General features: G+C 37.1%; 1 protein-coding gene across 1 annotated transcript; it reads right to left on the bottom strand.

Moving 5' to 3' along the window:
• Positions 1 to 2,345: 2,345 nt before the first annotated feature.
• Positions 2,346 to 14,210, bottom strand: TMEM207 (transmembrane protein 207). The gene is made up of 5 exons (XM_027121217.1): positions 14,136 to 14,210; positions 12,243 to 12,280; positions 6,528 to 6,572; positions 5,346 to 5,488; positions 2,346 to 2,485 (listed from the first exon to the last, which is right to left on the bottom strand). The coding sequence occupies exons 1-5, from the start codon at positions 14,208 to 14,210 to the stop codon at positions 2,346 to 2,348; spliced, it is 441 nt and encodes a 146-aa protein (XP_026977018.1).
• Positions 14,211 to 16,229: the final 2,019 nt, after the last annotated feature.

Here is a 16,229-nt window from a genome sequence, read left to right as displayed (position 1 = left end):
ATGCTATCTTCCTGTAGATGAAGTTCATCATCATTCCCAAAATTCTCTTCACCTCTCTTGCCTCTAACTCTTGGGCATTTCTGCATTGGTACAGCAGGAATTTGCTTGATTATTCTGTTTCTTTCCATAGGTCCTTTAGCATAGCGGAGAAACTTGAAACCCCAGTCAGTTATGATTTATCTATCTTTACCTATCTTAGACATCTTTCCATGTACTAAAACTTGTTGCTAATTTTCTTCATCATCTTCTTGCCACTCTCTTTGTTCTTGTGAATTAAAAAGCCCTTTTACTCCTTTACTATAATCTTCATGGGTTTAAGAAGAGAATGGATATGTTCAATCTACCATGTATAACTTAAAGTTATACAGCATTGTCAGTTGTCCCTGGCTCTTAGTCACAGTCACTTTTGTAAGGCTTCATTCCCGTCAAATTCCCATCCAGTTATTTTTGGAACTTTTGAGAACTAGTGAGATTTACTTATAAAATTGTTTGAATACATACTAAGTTCCAGGCTGCTTTAGGGGCTTGGGATATAAATTAGTGTATAATACAAAGAACCCTCCTTCGTGGATTTATGTTCTAGCAAGGGAAGGCTGACAGCAGATTATAAAGCGAATTTTACTATGCAGTATAGTAGAAGATGATAAGTAGAAGACAATAGATGTTATGGGAAAAGGAGTAGTGTACCTGAGACAAGGAGGTGAAAGTGCTAGGGTTGGGAGAAATTGCAATTTAAAGTAGGGTAATCAGGGCAGACCTCACTGAAAAAGTGACTTTCAAACAAAGACTTACAGGAGGTGAAGACGTGAAGCAATGTTGATATCCGGGAGAAGAGTTTTGCAGGCAAAAGGAACAGAAAGCGCTAAGGCTGGAAAGGTCAGATGGGGGTTGGGTACAGCCTGGCAGGTTTGAGGGCAGGGTTCCTGGAGCAAATGAGTAAGGGTGAGAGTCACTAGGAGGGAGAACTGAGTGGCATAGGGATCCTCTAGGGCCATGTGTCAAGGACTTTTGTCATTTTCTGAGTGAGATATGTTGTCATTGGAGTTTAGTTAAGGAACATGATCCTCCTTATGCTATAAGAATCCTACTCTAGTTACTGTGTTGGAAATAGAATATAGGAGGGCAAAGCTGGGAGCAAACAGACCCATTTAGATGCTATTACAGTAATCCAGGGAAGAACTGACAGTACACGGCTCACACCAGAGATGGCATAAGAAATGTTTAGAATCTAGAACTATTCTGAAGGTAGAGCCAAGCTAAGGCATTTCCTGATGTAGGAAGTCACATAAACGGAAAACTCAAGGCTCAAGTTATTTGGTCTGAGCAACTGGAAGCTTGCTATTACCATCAATTAAGATAGGGAAGGTTTGGATAAACATGTTTGGGAAGATATTAGGAGATAAGCTTGGTCAAAGTTAAATTTGAAAGGTATATTAGACTAACAAGTGAAGATGTCAACCATTCTGTTCAACAAAGACCATATGGCGTCTGCCACGGATGTCTTTTCCTGGACCCCTTGCTCATGGCCACTGCAAAAATGTCACTTGATGATATCTCACTGCTACTTCTGTAGTTAGAGTCCTCAATGGGAATACTGATATCTATGCCAAGGGTCCTTACCATGGTTTGCTAAGAAATGCCAAGTCTTGAGGCACTGGTCTTGGGCTCTGGAGTCTGCACTCACTCATATAAAATGGGAGCCTCTGCTTCTCCACACTGTGGGATTACATGTGCCTCACAGCTTAAGTAGTCTCCTTCAGCTTCAATCAACACTTTCTCCCTTCTCAGGCTGTGACATACAACTCCTTGAACTTTTAATCTTCCTCTTCATTCATCCTTCACCCTTCAACTCCAAATGGTCCTTCTTCCTACTCTCTCCCCTCACCTTAATTCAAATATTCTCTTTCTGGTTCTGGGTCTGGACATGTATGCATCTCTATTTGGGTCACTGTTAAATTATGATAATTTTATTGACTCCATACTAGGGAAGAGGTCAAATTAAAATAGAGATTGAGGCAGAAAAATTTGTGATGTGTACGACAGCAAAATCCTAAACTTAATGGAAGCCACTCCTTGAGTTAAGTACTGCCTATTTGAGTACATGGAGAAACTTGATTAGGAGCATAAAAGTATAAAGCAGCAGTGACATACCAAGAGTCCACTAATTTACTACGGTAACATCTCCATGCTCCAAATTCTTTTCCTACATTCATGCTTTTGTCTATTTGTCCTTTTTTGGACTACATTAATTGATCTCTAGGAATTCCCACTAAATGAAAGAACTGTTCTTAAATTTTATGTTTTGGAATTAAAAATATTTCTGAGTTTCAATTAATCATCCAGATCTAAAATCGGCTTGATTTTAGAATTTTTTCATATGGAGGTGGGGGGCCTAAAGCACCAAAACATGGAACATGATACAATTCAGGATTTTGAGTTTGAAGGTGCATTCCAATTCCAGTTGGATTCACAGCTGCTTCTGTCCCTGGAAAGAGAAAGGTGGAGATATAATCTTTCTAGTCAGCATAAAACAGAAGCACATGAACTGCCTAATAAAATCTGGCATTTCTTGGATCACTGGAGCAACAGAAAATTGTTTGTTCCCTTGAGAAAAAATTTACAACCATATCACTCTCTGCCACGATAGTTTAGTCATTACAGCAAGAAAATTTGCTCTCATGAACCGATTAGACCATCATTGACTAAGCCATAAAGAAGCACCTACAACTTAACAGCTGAAACTAGAAGAAATAGCCCTTTTGGAAGATCAGAAGACAAGATTCCTGTAAACACTAATGGCATTTTAGCTAATGCTTCCATCATGAGATATGCAAATATCACTAGAAACATTAAAGTATTACCTCTGAACTTCATTATTTTATATGTATGCTCTGTAAACTGCAACTCACACAATTAATTAATTTCAACATCTCTATGATGAATAGTAAAAATATCAAGTTGTGAAAAGTTTTCAATTAAAATATACACATGCAATAAACGAAAGGCATTCTCAAATTTTAAATTTTGAAATCAAAGCTCTTGACTTTAGATTATGCACACTACAAGCCATTATATATCAAAAAACAAACATTTTCTTCCTGAAACTGATCACCTTGAGAGATCATGCACTTATTCCAATAGTTCTTTGGGAAGTCTTCTGTTAGTATTGGCTTGAAAGACTGTTTTTGAGTCACACAGGAAATCAACAGTAATATTTTATAGCCATTTCTCTCTTTATATTTTTTCTTTTATTCACAGGGGTCTTTACCTTTCTGGGAATGATTTGGCTTCTTCTTCCCAAAACAATAATAACAACCATAAATTCACCTTTAAAAAAGAAACTACACCCTTAAACTAAATCTGGCCCTTTGACTGTTTTTGTATATTAAATTGCAATAGCACAAACATGTCCATTCATTTGCATATTGTCTCTGGCTGCTTTTCCTACTATAATTGCAGAAGTGAGTCATCCCCACACGCTTGCAAAGTCAAACATATTTTGGCCTTTAATATAAAAAATGTGCTGATCTCTTTCTTAAAGGATTAAGATCCAATACCATTGAGAAGATTCCAAAGAATATGCCACAATTATCAAAATGATTCCACGAGTAGTTACATATCAGGCAATAGCTGCTTCACTGGAATCCATATGTAGATGACTCAAAATGATTACTTTGGAGTGCATTCTATTTATTTAGAATCATGAATTTCCATAATATAATAATTCAAATATTATTATAATATGTGAAGGGTGGGGCCATATTTAGAATATAAGTCTCACCTCCTGGTTCAACACTTTTCTTAAGGGGTTATTTATTTAATTGAATAATCTACTCCTAGGTTATTACACAATATTTTTACACCTCAGTTTGCTGTTGTGCCATAAAAATCTAGTGATAGTATCTACATCCATAAAAACAAAGCTAAATGAATGTAAAGTGCTTAAAACAAAGCCTGACACACGTTAAAATTGATTGTCACTATTATTAGTAGTGATAATAGTATTAGTATTATTACTATATAGCAAGAACTGCACTATGCTAAGAGTATGATGCATTTTCTTTTATTTACAATAGTATTTCCCATCTTAATGGTTATCCTATCTTAATGGTTAAATAATGATTAAATAATGATTAAATAGTGATTTAATCATTATCCTTACTAAAGTTACAACACAGATGGGCTTCCCTGGTGGTGCAGTGGTTGAGAGTCCGCCTGCCGATGCAGGGGACACGGGTTCGTGCCCCGGTCCGGGAAGATCCCACGTGCCGCGGAGCGGCTGGGCCCGTGAGCCATGGCTGCTAAGCCTGCGCGTCCGGAGCCTGTGCTCCGCAACGGGAGAGGCCACAACAGTGAGAGGCCCGCGTACCGAAAAAAAAAAAAAAGTACTGAATTTTGATATTAAAACTTTTTAGTTTATTTTTACCCCACTTCCTATTTAGCTGTTAGTTTTTCCAGGACATCTCCTGCTCTGTTGAAAATCTTATGCTGATCCAAATTTCTGAAGGGCAGCTGTTAATCTCTACCAAGCACTCTTGAGGCAACTGTAGTATACAGTGCAGTGCCATAACAGGAAAGTTTCATAACAGACGGTCTCTGGATGAGGACACTGCTTAACATGAAGAAATAAACTATCAATTGTCACTTCCCAGAAATCAGAAAATTGTCATTTTTCCATTTACAGCTGAGGCTAGCAATTACACATAACTCAAGACCATACTTTCCTCCATTTCATACCTCTTAATGCAGACTGGGAAATAATAGGAAAGGCATGGTTTGGGGGGTGGGGTTTGGGAGCAGACAAGATCAGGATGCTGCCAATATGTCTGGGGAGAAAGGACATGAGTATTGACACTCGCCTGTCCAATTCCAGTATTTCAGGCTCTGCAGTGGCAGCAGACAATCTGTAAATTGTTGTTCAACATTACTGCAGGTAAGTGAGACATGGAGAGCTTTGTAAATGAGACTATGAACACGGGGTAGGATAGATGGATATTAAAATCCCAGAGATGCTCTTCTGTACCCTAAACCTTACCATTTACTTGGAGTGTCCAGCCCTGTGTATCTTTTGCCTTCTGCTTGTTGACTGAATGACATGTTTAGGTTCTATCCCCATACTCAACTCTGAGTCACTTCCCCAGGACACATTTTTTCTTTTTCTTTTGGGGTCTTTTTCTTCTGAAGTTTTCTCATTCAGACTCTCTCCCCAGTGCATGCCTTTGAGTCTTCAATAAACCATGTCTCGTTCTATGTTTACAAATCTGCTTTTCACAGATTAGATTTTCAACCCACACAAAACTATAAGGTTTCCAGAGAGGAAGTCTAGAAGTGTGTAGACAGCTTACCATAAACAGGGTCCAAGTCTCCAACAGCAAAAACAGCCATGGTGTGTCTTCGGGGACCATTTTGGAGTTTCCTCAGCCAGCACTGGAGGCAGAAGAGCACTGCTCCACAGAGAAGAGCCACCAGGAAAATCAGCAGCAAGAACCTTATGCCAGAAGAAGAAAGGGGAGTGAGGTGGAGCATTCTGGGAAGTTAAGAGCTCCTGCTACTTCCCGGAAAGGGGCAAAAACTCAACAGGACTGGATACAAACAATCTGGGAGGCCAAATTCCTTAAGCAATCCCCCACCACCACTCATACATTTTCACTGACTCTGGAATGTTCACTGAGCTTACAGGGGGTCAGTCTTGCCAGGTAATCTTAACTGTTTTCTCTTTAGAAATTGGACAGTGGTTCAAAAGAGCAGCATCTTGATTCCTTAACTCATTCGTCCATTATTCCTTCCATTCAGCCATCCATTCATTCATTCAACTAGTACGTTAAGTGACCAAATAGATTTTAGATGTTGGAGCTGGGGATTCACAGGTTGACAAGACAGGATCTCTGTCTTTGAGAAGCTAACCATCTAATTGAGAGAACTGGTAATGTTTAGTTTTGAAAATACAGAAGCCAAGATTTAGGAAGTTATAACAATCCTTTTTTGTCATATTCTGAATGGCTTTTAGGGTCAGAACTAAAATCAGTGGAGGAGTCATTTTGGGAGATTTCAAGATAAAGAACAATGATTTCACCTTTAAAAATATCCAACTTGGGAATAAACTATTATTCTTAAAAATAGTAAGTTCCCGGGCTTCCCTGGTGGCGCAGTGGTTGAGAGTCCGTCTGCCGATGCAGGGGACACGGGTTCGTGCCCCGGTCCGGGAAGATCCCACATGCCGCGGAGCGGCTGGGCCCGTGAGCCACGGCCGCTGGGCCTGCGTGTCCGGAGCCTGTGCTCCGCAACGGGAGAGGCCACAACAGTGAGAGGCCCGCGTACCGCAAAAGAAAAAAAAAGAGTAAGTTCCCTGTCATAGGAAGTGTTTAAGTAAACACTGGCCAACAACCTGAAAGTGATGTTTCTGTTGATCCACATGGTCCCTAAAGTTTTCTTATGCTCTATGATTTCATATTCTATCTCAATTATTTAGGAAAAGGAGTGTCATATACCACTAAATGTTTTATAACACAAATTGAGGGTGTCCTTACCAGATATACCAGCCATTTGTGTACTGATCTTTATAGTTTGTGCACCTGGTAATAAAGGAAGAGCAGTTAGTGCTGGATCTCTGGAGGGACAAGGATTATTCTTCTGGACCGTAGTATTTGTTCTAACCACACTTATTTCCTCAACAATCACCTACCCACTGCACCCCCCATAATTACACAAATGTTTACTGAATGTCCACTTCATTTAAGGCACTGAGAATACAGGTAAATGTGAAACTGTCAGATATGTAAGCAGATAATTGCACTGTAATAGGCTTGATTCTAGAGTTACGAATACTGCTGTGCACTGAGAAGGTAGTGACTAACTTTTCAGGGCTAACATGTCATAGGTGTTAGGCATTAGGCAGATAACCATTGCAGTATTCTGTTTATTCAGAGACCTAAAGTTTTTCAAAATGCAAATTCTCCAGGGAAATTTCATAATCTCTGTTATCCTTTAATATCTTGGTAAGGAAGATATTACTAAACCAGGCCTGTAAACTGGTTGGAGAAAAAAATTAGAATAAAGGTAAAATGGGTGTGTGTGGTCACACATACCATTTACCAAGGAGTTAGAAGTTGATCTTCCATTAGGATGGTTAAACCATTTTTGTATCTAGGCACAACTCAGTCATTCCTGGGTTTAGGTTAAAAAGATGACACAAAAACAAAGTTCACAATGTAATTTTCAGGAGGTTTAACTCCCCAGGGATAGACACTCAAGTGTTATTCATTCCAGAGTCCCTCACTATATCAGACACGGGCACTAAATGTATGTCTGCTGATGGACTTTTTTCACACCTTAGTGTATGGGCCGCTGTTAAAGTATTCTAGCATTAAATAGTGGAAAACCGTTCATCACAGCCCGATAAACTTCTGAGATAGAGCTGTACTTAATCATGTCTTCTTCGGCCATTGTTAAAATAATACTTAGTACTTTTCAGTTTGAAAGCATTTTTAAATGTCAGCTAATTTATTGCTCTCAGCATCTCTAAGGAAGCAGTGTGTCATGTTTATTATTATACTAGTCAGAAATGACTTTTTAACATATGTGAAGTATCAACTTGAAAATTTTACCACAAACATTTAAGACAAACGTCAGTCACCCAGACGACAAGACTTTTTTGTGTGTGTGCACCTACAGGGTTTAGCCAAGTATATAGGTACAAATGGCAGGGGGGGAAATGGCAGCTGAAGTATAAATTTCAAAAACATCCTAAAACAAGTGATCATCAATAAAGAATTATAAAGGTAGTTAATGGAACATCCTTATAAAGGAATATTATCCATTCATCAAAGAGAATATAGATTTATATTTATAATTAAACAAAATAATACAGAGAGCTCAATTCTACTTTGTATATTTTCTTCTATGTAAATACAATGATTTCACTACATAGGTATTATACAGTTAGTATGTGTACATATATACCAAATTACTAACAATGCTTGCTTCTCCTGAAGATGGTATTGTGAGGCACTTTATATTTTCAGTATTTCTATATTCTTTGAATTTTTATAATGTACATACATCACTTTTGTAGTCATAAAATTTTTACATAGTATATTATAAATACAAAAAATCTTTAAAATGTAGTATCCCACTTTAAAGATGTATGTAGAGAAATACTCCTGGTGTCCTGGCTCAGTAAAACAGCTCAAGGTTCTTGGTTTTGAGTCTTGAAATCTAAGCTTATGACCAGAAAAAAGTATGGATTGCTTTATCTTCCTCCATATATAAATCTCTGCTTCTCTCCTTTACATTTGAAAATAGACCATATACTTATTAAAATGTCAATTCTAAATATTAACTACCTTATGTCATTTCTTTTTGACACTCAATAAGTGTCAATTATTGAGTGGCTTTTATTGAGCCACTCAATATTTTTTTCAAGTGCTATCAATTATCCAAACTTATTTACTTTACTTCCTCTTTCTGACCCTGTGCACACACTGGTGAAGTTACTGATATGCAATAAAATGGCCAGGAAGCAGTTAGCTGGAGAAATGCAAAGTGGTCATACAATTTCACAACTGCAGGCTCCTTTAGGATCATTTATTTCACCTTTAGGATTTTGCACACTGTGTCTACTCACAGTGGGAAAGGAAATGGGAGGTCACTACCTGACCAAAGAACTTAAACTAGAATAGAGGTCTTCTGACTCCATGTGCCTCCTTCTTCACCATTGTTTCCATGTCTTTTACAAGTTCAATTTTTAAACAGAAATTTTTTGAGTTCTTAAAAAAAATTAAAAGTGTCTGAACAACATCAGTATTTTAAATATTTAAATTTTAGGTGCAAGATCTTCAGTGTAGAAAAAGTTATTTACTCAGAGATTTACTTATGCTTGATCAAATTGGGATGGGGATGCCAAAAAGATAAAAAAGAAATCCAGGAGAAGTGAGAGCTGACTATAACGTTTAAGGAAGACATTTCCAATAATCAGAGCTCTCTAAAAGTAGGTGTCGAAGGAGATAATTTCCGTCCCTTCCAGAACAACCAGTGCCCTACTTTGATGTATGGAGATAATTCCTGCTCTATAGGGATGGTTAAACTAGTTGATCTTAATTGTTTTTTCTCAGTGCTGAGAATCTGTGGACCTAAGATTAACTGCAAATTCATTACTTGGATAAATAGAAGAAGAGTGCAAAGTTGTTTCATTGGCTTCTCTACTAGAATTATCCATAATTTCCTGTGCTGGGCATTCTTCTAAACCAGTTGTATAACTTCATGTGGATTAACTCACTTTCAAACTTAAAATGCTATAAAGTGGGGTCACACTATTATAATCCTTACTTTACAGTTGAGACAATTCAGTCATAAAGAGATTAAGTAACTTGTTCATGATAAGATGGTGGAAGTGGCAGAGGCAGGCTTTAAACCCAAATGGTCTGGCTGTGGAGTTCATGTCTCTTACCACTATGCAGCATTGTAACTGGGGAGAGTAAAATTCATCTCTAGCCTCATATTACTATGTGGACTACTGTCTGAATGGATTCAATATTCTGTGTTCCAAAATGCTTTAAGAAAATATTAAAAATACAAAAAAAAAATTAGAAATGAGAGCACAGAGTAGCAGACAAAGAGAATAAGCCAAAAGTGAGATCAGTTTGTAAACTGAATGTAGTAAATCTAAGCTTTCTAGCAATTAATAGGATGAAAGAAAGAACTGGTTATATAGTATCCTCTAAAATGAACAAAAACAGGCAGCATTATTCACCAAATGCACAACTATTCCAGCTATAGAAATGAGAGACAAATTCAAACTATGGGGCTTCATAAAGAGGCTGTCTTTAACAACAGGAACAATGTTTCCCACAGTACTCTTAGAATAAATGCAATAATAAATTTCATGGGTCCTTTCTGTAAAAATTACTCTTAACAGAAGCCGGAATGCAATTCAGCTACAATAATTTGGGGGAGGGACAGGTGCCAAATCATATCATCCAGAGACCAGTGGCCTGACCTAATTAATCTGGGGTGGGTAAATTGTACAGTACCCAAAAGGATGGTTGGATTGTGTACCCCTAGGTATTTCACCAGGTGTGTAATTTTATCTAAATATTGGACATGCAGTGTGGATTTGTAGTGAAAATCCCAGGCTCAGGAATCAGTCATAGGCCCAGATGCAAGCTCTGCCTTTTACTTGTTTACTCTTGAACAAAATACTTAACTTCCCCAAGCCAGGTAATATGGTAGACTATCATCAGCAATGTATTAATGCAATTAATTTACAGAATCCCACATGTGTATGATTTTATTTATGTTTTGTAAGATACCCTATTTATGTACATACATGTACATCAGTGTATGTGGTTATTTCTGGGGAAGGGAAAAGATTAAAGGTGTAATTTTTCAGAGGGACTCTGACGTGTTTGATTTCATACACTAAATTACTTATAATATCTAAATTATACACAAAAAGTCTAGCAATGCATTGTTTATACTAAAAATGCAGTTATAAAAATAAATTGATTGGCAGCCGCATAGCACAGGGAGATCAGCTCCGTGCTTTGTGACCACCTAGAGGGGTGGGATAGGGAGGGTGGGAGGGAGACGCAAGAGGGAGGAGGTATGGGGATATAGGTATATGAATAGCTGATTCACTTTGTTATACAGCAGAAACTAACACACCATTGTAAAGCAATTATACTCCAAAAAAGATGTTAAAATAAATAAATAAATAAATAAATTGATCGGGTTAGAGCAGAAAAAAATTAGTCTTGTGCTGGAAAGAAAATGTAAATAGAACTAATAATAGATCCCACAAACACCTTCCTGTGTTGGCAAAATATTTGAAATATTGTGTCTACCTTCAATACATTTACTTACCTTATGCGAACTCTCCACAAAATCAGCCACTTTCTTGCCTTTTCTGTCTTAATTTTCTGTTAATTTGCATTATATTTGAGGTGGTTTCTTGTTTTTATTCAAAAGCAATTATATTAAGTAATGACTAATATAACAGACATTTACATGCAAAATGATGTAGCCAAAAAGTTTGTACCTAAGTACTAATTTAAGTCCTGCAATTAATTTGGTACTCTCTTTGGGCCTCAATTTCTTCACCCAAAAAGAAGGCCAGTAGCCTCAGTGACTCTAAAGTTAGCTTATAAAGTTCCTCAATACCATATTCTCCTGTCATGTTGATTGGGGAATTAGATTCAACATTTCTGATCCTTTCCAATTATGAATTTCTTTATTCTATTATTCTGGGTCAAAGGCAGAAGACGAAAGGGCAAGATGAGACACCCATGAGGTCCAAAGTTAGGTAAGCACACCAATAGTCAAAAGTCCATTATGTCACCAACACCAGAAGACAGAGAAAAAAGCAAGTCCAAAATCAAGGCAAAGAAACAGCAATGGAGAGCCATGCAGTAGCTGAAAGAGTGGCACACATTTAATAAGCAGATGATCAATAATGGGATGATCCATCAGAAATAGGTGAAGGATTCCAGGGCCAAGGAAAGCAGCCCACCCAGCATGGCCTCATAATCTGGAGACAATGCCCGGAGACCCCGGCCTTGAGGGTAACAGTCAATGATAAAAACAGCTAGCTGGCAGTGAGGGCTGCTCCCAGGAGAAGATAGGGCTTGGCAGAAGTGCTTTCTGACACTTGCACAAAGTCTCAGTACATTACAGTTATCGTTAACCATCAGCAGCTTTATTAATGGCACCTTCTCCCCATCTCCCGAATAGAATTCTGAGAAGAATTAAGCCTACAGTACGAAAAGTGAGAAAATAGTGTCAATTATTCACATAATATATCAAAAGCACTTTGAAAGGTACACATAATACAGGTTAGATCTTTGGTAGTTTGCTTATATTTGAAACCAAATTACCCAGAAAACTGTCTCCCATCATCCCTGTGAGTTACACAGGTGGATGGAGTCATAGAGGAAGTCATGATTCTTTCATGAACTTAAAGGACACTTAAAACTTCAAGTGTGGAGAATGCAGTGAGCAAAAATACCTAGAAATCAACTAGGTCCCTTATTTATTTAACAAAGTTGATCACAATGAAAGTGCATTTTTCTGCTTTTAGAAAAATTGAGCCATTTACATTTAAAAGCAATTTACTTTTTATTTTTCTTGCATGATTATAATGATCGTTTGAAACTCAGTTGGGGCTTCTCAAATGACTTGAGACATTTTTATTCTTTGAATTTTGAAAATGCTGAATAGAACCATAGAGCCTCTTGCTATTTACTTACATTTCATTTTCTTCACATGGTGAGTCCGATAGCACCAACTGAAACACATGTTTAGAACAATGAAATCCAAACATTTCATGTCTAATCCTTTAATACAGTGCCTAGAGACAATGTGTGTTGATATCATTTTGCTTGTTTTTCTGTTTTAATTAAAAGCTCCGCAGCAGAGTCTATTGGTGCAAAGAATTGTAATTGAAAAAAATCTCTGGGTAGATTCGCCAGCTCAGCAGTGACAGGAGATATATACTGGGAGCCAGATTCCTATCCTACACACCGCCATAGGTGGGTGTGAAAACACTTTGTTTTTTCTATAGGCAGATTTTGCTTTATCTAAAGAACTTTTGTGCACCTTGCATTTTTCTTTGTTTTCACATTTTAGCTAGAGGAAGGAGTTTCATTACTTGTGAATATTATGTTCACGCAAAGGAATCAAGTTCCCTACATGAAAACTGAAGTCCATTCCCTTAGCGTTAGTGGATATTAAATACATGAACGAAGGAGGGAGTGATTTTAACCTGCTCTCAGGCTAAGGTCAACCTAAGATCCATTGACATTCCTGTTGAGATTAACATTTTTCTCTTTATCAAAGAAGAGGGGAAAACTAATAACCTTGATTGCTTTATTTTAAAAGACCCAAACCGTAAGTATTCTAACACAATTTTCTTATCCTCTGTGTCGAGCCTTATAGGTTACAATAACTCATGTCACAGAGGAAAGAAAGTACTCCTGTCTAGAGGACTTGCTTATAGGTTTGTCTTTCTCTTGAACTGAGACCATTTTCATGTACAATGAGAAAAATTGTTGAATATTATTTATATGTAGCCCTAAACATTGTGTTGATGAGGTCTGTGAAGTATTTATTTTCCTGGACCCTACATACAAATATCAATACAAGTAAGAAGTTACAAAATTTAAAATCATAGACTTGGAAATTTTGCATGAGATAGGTTTTCTTTCCCTTAATCCCAAACTCATCTTCTTCAGCACCTCATATTTATTCCACCAAGTTTGTCTGGGCAAAGAGATTTGTGGAGTTGCAGATGGAGTCATGAATTGGCCATCAGAGAGCGTGGTAATGAACAATTTATAAGCACAGAAAATGAGTTGCACTCTCTTTTGCTAGAATGCTGCAAATAGACTTGCATACTAACTGACAGGAAAATGAACGTTCAAATTTTGTCCATAAAGAAAGTTTATTTATGAGCAGATGAAATCATTTAGGATCCAGCTTAACAGATAAACAAATAAAGCCAGCATTTCACTTTCAAGTCACTTCCTTGAAACCCTAGCAAGAAGTACACAGTGTTACATTATTACCACCTCACTTCCAATGTCAGACTTTGCAGTTATCAAAAAATGGGGAGTGAAGTCTTAATATATTTCATACCTAAGTATTTCAGATACGCTGCATTCAAGAAACACAGATACAGAAATGCAGGGATAAGTCAGAATGAGATACTAGAGCAGAGGAATCAAAATAGACTCTAAGATGGTTCTGTCTGCACTGTTCAGCACTGAAAAACTGTTGAGCCTCAAGTATGGCTTTGGGCAACAGTAAACATACCTTAAATTAATCCTGCCACAGCATTTTATGTCAATAACACTTCTGATTTTTAAAAATTTTACAGCATAACAAAGTTAAAAAAATATTAATCACATCATATTTCAATAGCAATAGAACTAAATAAAGAAGACATAGGACTAAGGTCATAAACCATTTTGTTATCTGTATGTTTAACCAATATATATAATGCCCTAAGATTCTGGTAACACATTCTTAAAGGAAATCTTCTAACTGTCGGAGTCATTGTTACCCAAACCACAAATCTATAACAAATCAGATCTTTAGAGTAGTAGCTTTGAAAATCTTTTCCCAGAAAGAGAGATGGTTACCTGGAATAGTGGCAAACACAAGATTCCTGTTTTTGAGACCATCGAAGTGACACTTAGAAGTCTGGATCTCGACATAACTTAAAGGACAAGAGGCTCAAAGATAGTGGTTTGCTGTCTGTGTTTATCTCCGTCTTTCTCAGAACGTGTTAGCTTCTCAATAAGTTCTGCTTCATGCCGGGGCACTCATTAATGCTGGCTCCTTGTGACTGGTAAAGTGCCTGCCAGGAGCTGGAATTTTAGGTGCAAGCTCACAGGTACTGAAAGTTCAAGGATTTCAGTTTAAGCTCAGAACACTGATAATGTTTCTCAAATCCTTAAAAGCCAGGGTAATACATGCTGACCTGCAAAACTAGCTGGCTGCTGAAATAACTTACAACATTCAACTGCATGTTTTTATTCCAGGGTACTTCTGGGTTGTTTGTTTGTTTGTTTTGTAGATTTTTTTTTTGGAAAATTTATGTTTCCTTCCCTTTATTGGTCCTCTTTGATCTTCTTTTCCAAAACATTATTTTCAGTCCCAGGTGTAACCCAACCTTGGACATAAAGCTTTCCCCTGTCTCATAATAATTGCAGCTTACTTTTAAACAGAGTGTATTTCAATATATATATAAATGAAAGAACTCCAACACAACTGCCAACAAAAAAGTTACCAAAAATGTCAAAGGAAGTTCTGAAAAAGAACTAAGGAGGCACTAAACTACTATATATTAAGACATTATAAAAGCATAAAAATTGGTACTGACACATGTAAACAAAAAGACAGATGGAACAGAATAGAGTTCAGAAATGAATTAAAATACACATAGAGATTTATTTCAACTACCATTTTATTCTATTTTTTTAACATCGTTATTGGAGTATAATTGCTTTACAATGGTGTGTTAGTTTCTGCTGTAAAACAAAATGAATCAGCTATATGTATACATATATCCCCATATCCCCTCCCTCTTATGTCTCCATCCCACCCTCACTATCCCACCCCTCTAGGTGGTCACAAAGCACTAAGCTGATCTCCCTGTGCTATATGCTGCTTCCCACTAGCTATCTATTTTACATTTGGTAGGGTATATATGTAAATTCCACTCTCTCACTTCATCCCAGCTTACCCTTCCCCCTCCCCATGTCCTCAAGTCCATTCTCTATATCTGCATCTTTATTCCTGTCCTAACCCTAGGTTCTTCAGACCATTTTTGATTTTTTAGATTCCATGTATATGTGTTAGCATATGGTATTTGTTTTTCTCTTTCTGACTTGCTTCACTCTGAATGACAGTCTCTAGGTCCATCCACCTCAATACAGGTAAATCAATTTCATTTCTTTTTAAGGCCGAGTAATATTCCATTTTATATATGTGCCATGTCTTCTATATCCATTCATCTGTTGATGGACACTTATGTTGCTTCCATGTCCTGGCTATTTTATATAGAGCTGCAATGAACATTGTGGTACATGTATCTTTTTGAATTATGTTTTTCTCAGGTACATATACCCAGTAGTGGGATTGCTGGGTCATATGGTAGTTCTATTTTTAGTTTTTAAGGAAACTTCATACTGTTCTCCATAGTGGCTCTATCAATTTACATTCCCACCAACAGTGCAAGAGGGTTCCCTTTTCTCCACACCTTCTCCAACATTTATTGTTTGTAGATTTTTTGATGATGGCCATTCGATGGTGTGAGGTGATACCTCATTGTAGTTTTGATTTACATTTCTCTAATGATTAACGATGTTGAGCATCCTTTCATTTGTTTGCTGGAAATCTGTATAGCTTTTTTGGAGAAATGTCTATTTAGGTCTTCTGCCCATTTTTGGATTGGGTTGTTTGCTTTCTGATTTTGAGCTGCAATAGCTGATTGTATATTTTGGAGATTAATCCTTTGTCAGTTGCTTCATTTGCAAATATTTTCTCCCATTCTGAGAGTTGCCTTTTTGTCTTATTTATGGTTTCCTTTGCTGTGCAAAAGCTTTTAAGTTTCATTAGGTCCCATTTGTTTATTTTTGTTTTTATTTGTATTTCTCTGTGAGGTGGGTCAAAAGGGTCTTTTTGTGATTTATGTCACAGAGTGTTCTCCCTATGTTTTCCTGTAAGAGTTT

This window comes from Aethalodelphis obliquidens, unplaced genomic scaffold (assembly GCF_003676395.1).
Source record: "Aethalodelphis obliquidens isolate GAN/ISIS:26980383/991018 unplaced genomic scaffold, ASM367639v1 scaffold1, whole genome shotgun sequence".
In the NCBI taxonomy this organism is placed as follows: domain Eukaryota; kingdom Metazoa; phylum Chordata; class Mammalia; order Artiodactyla; family Delphinidae; genus Aethalodelphis; species Aethalodelphis obliquidens.
Note: the sequence above shows the minus strand (reverse complement) of the source record. Positions and strands in the feature narration are given on the sequence as shown.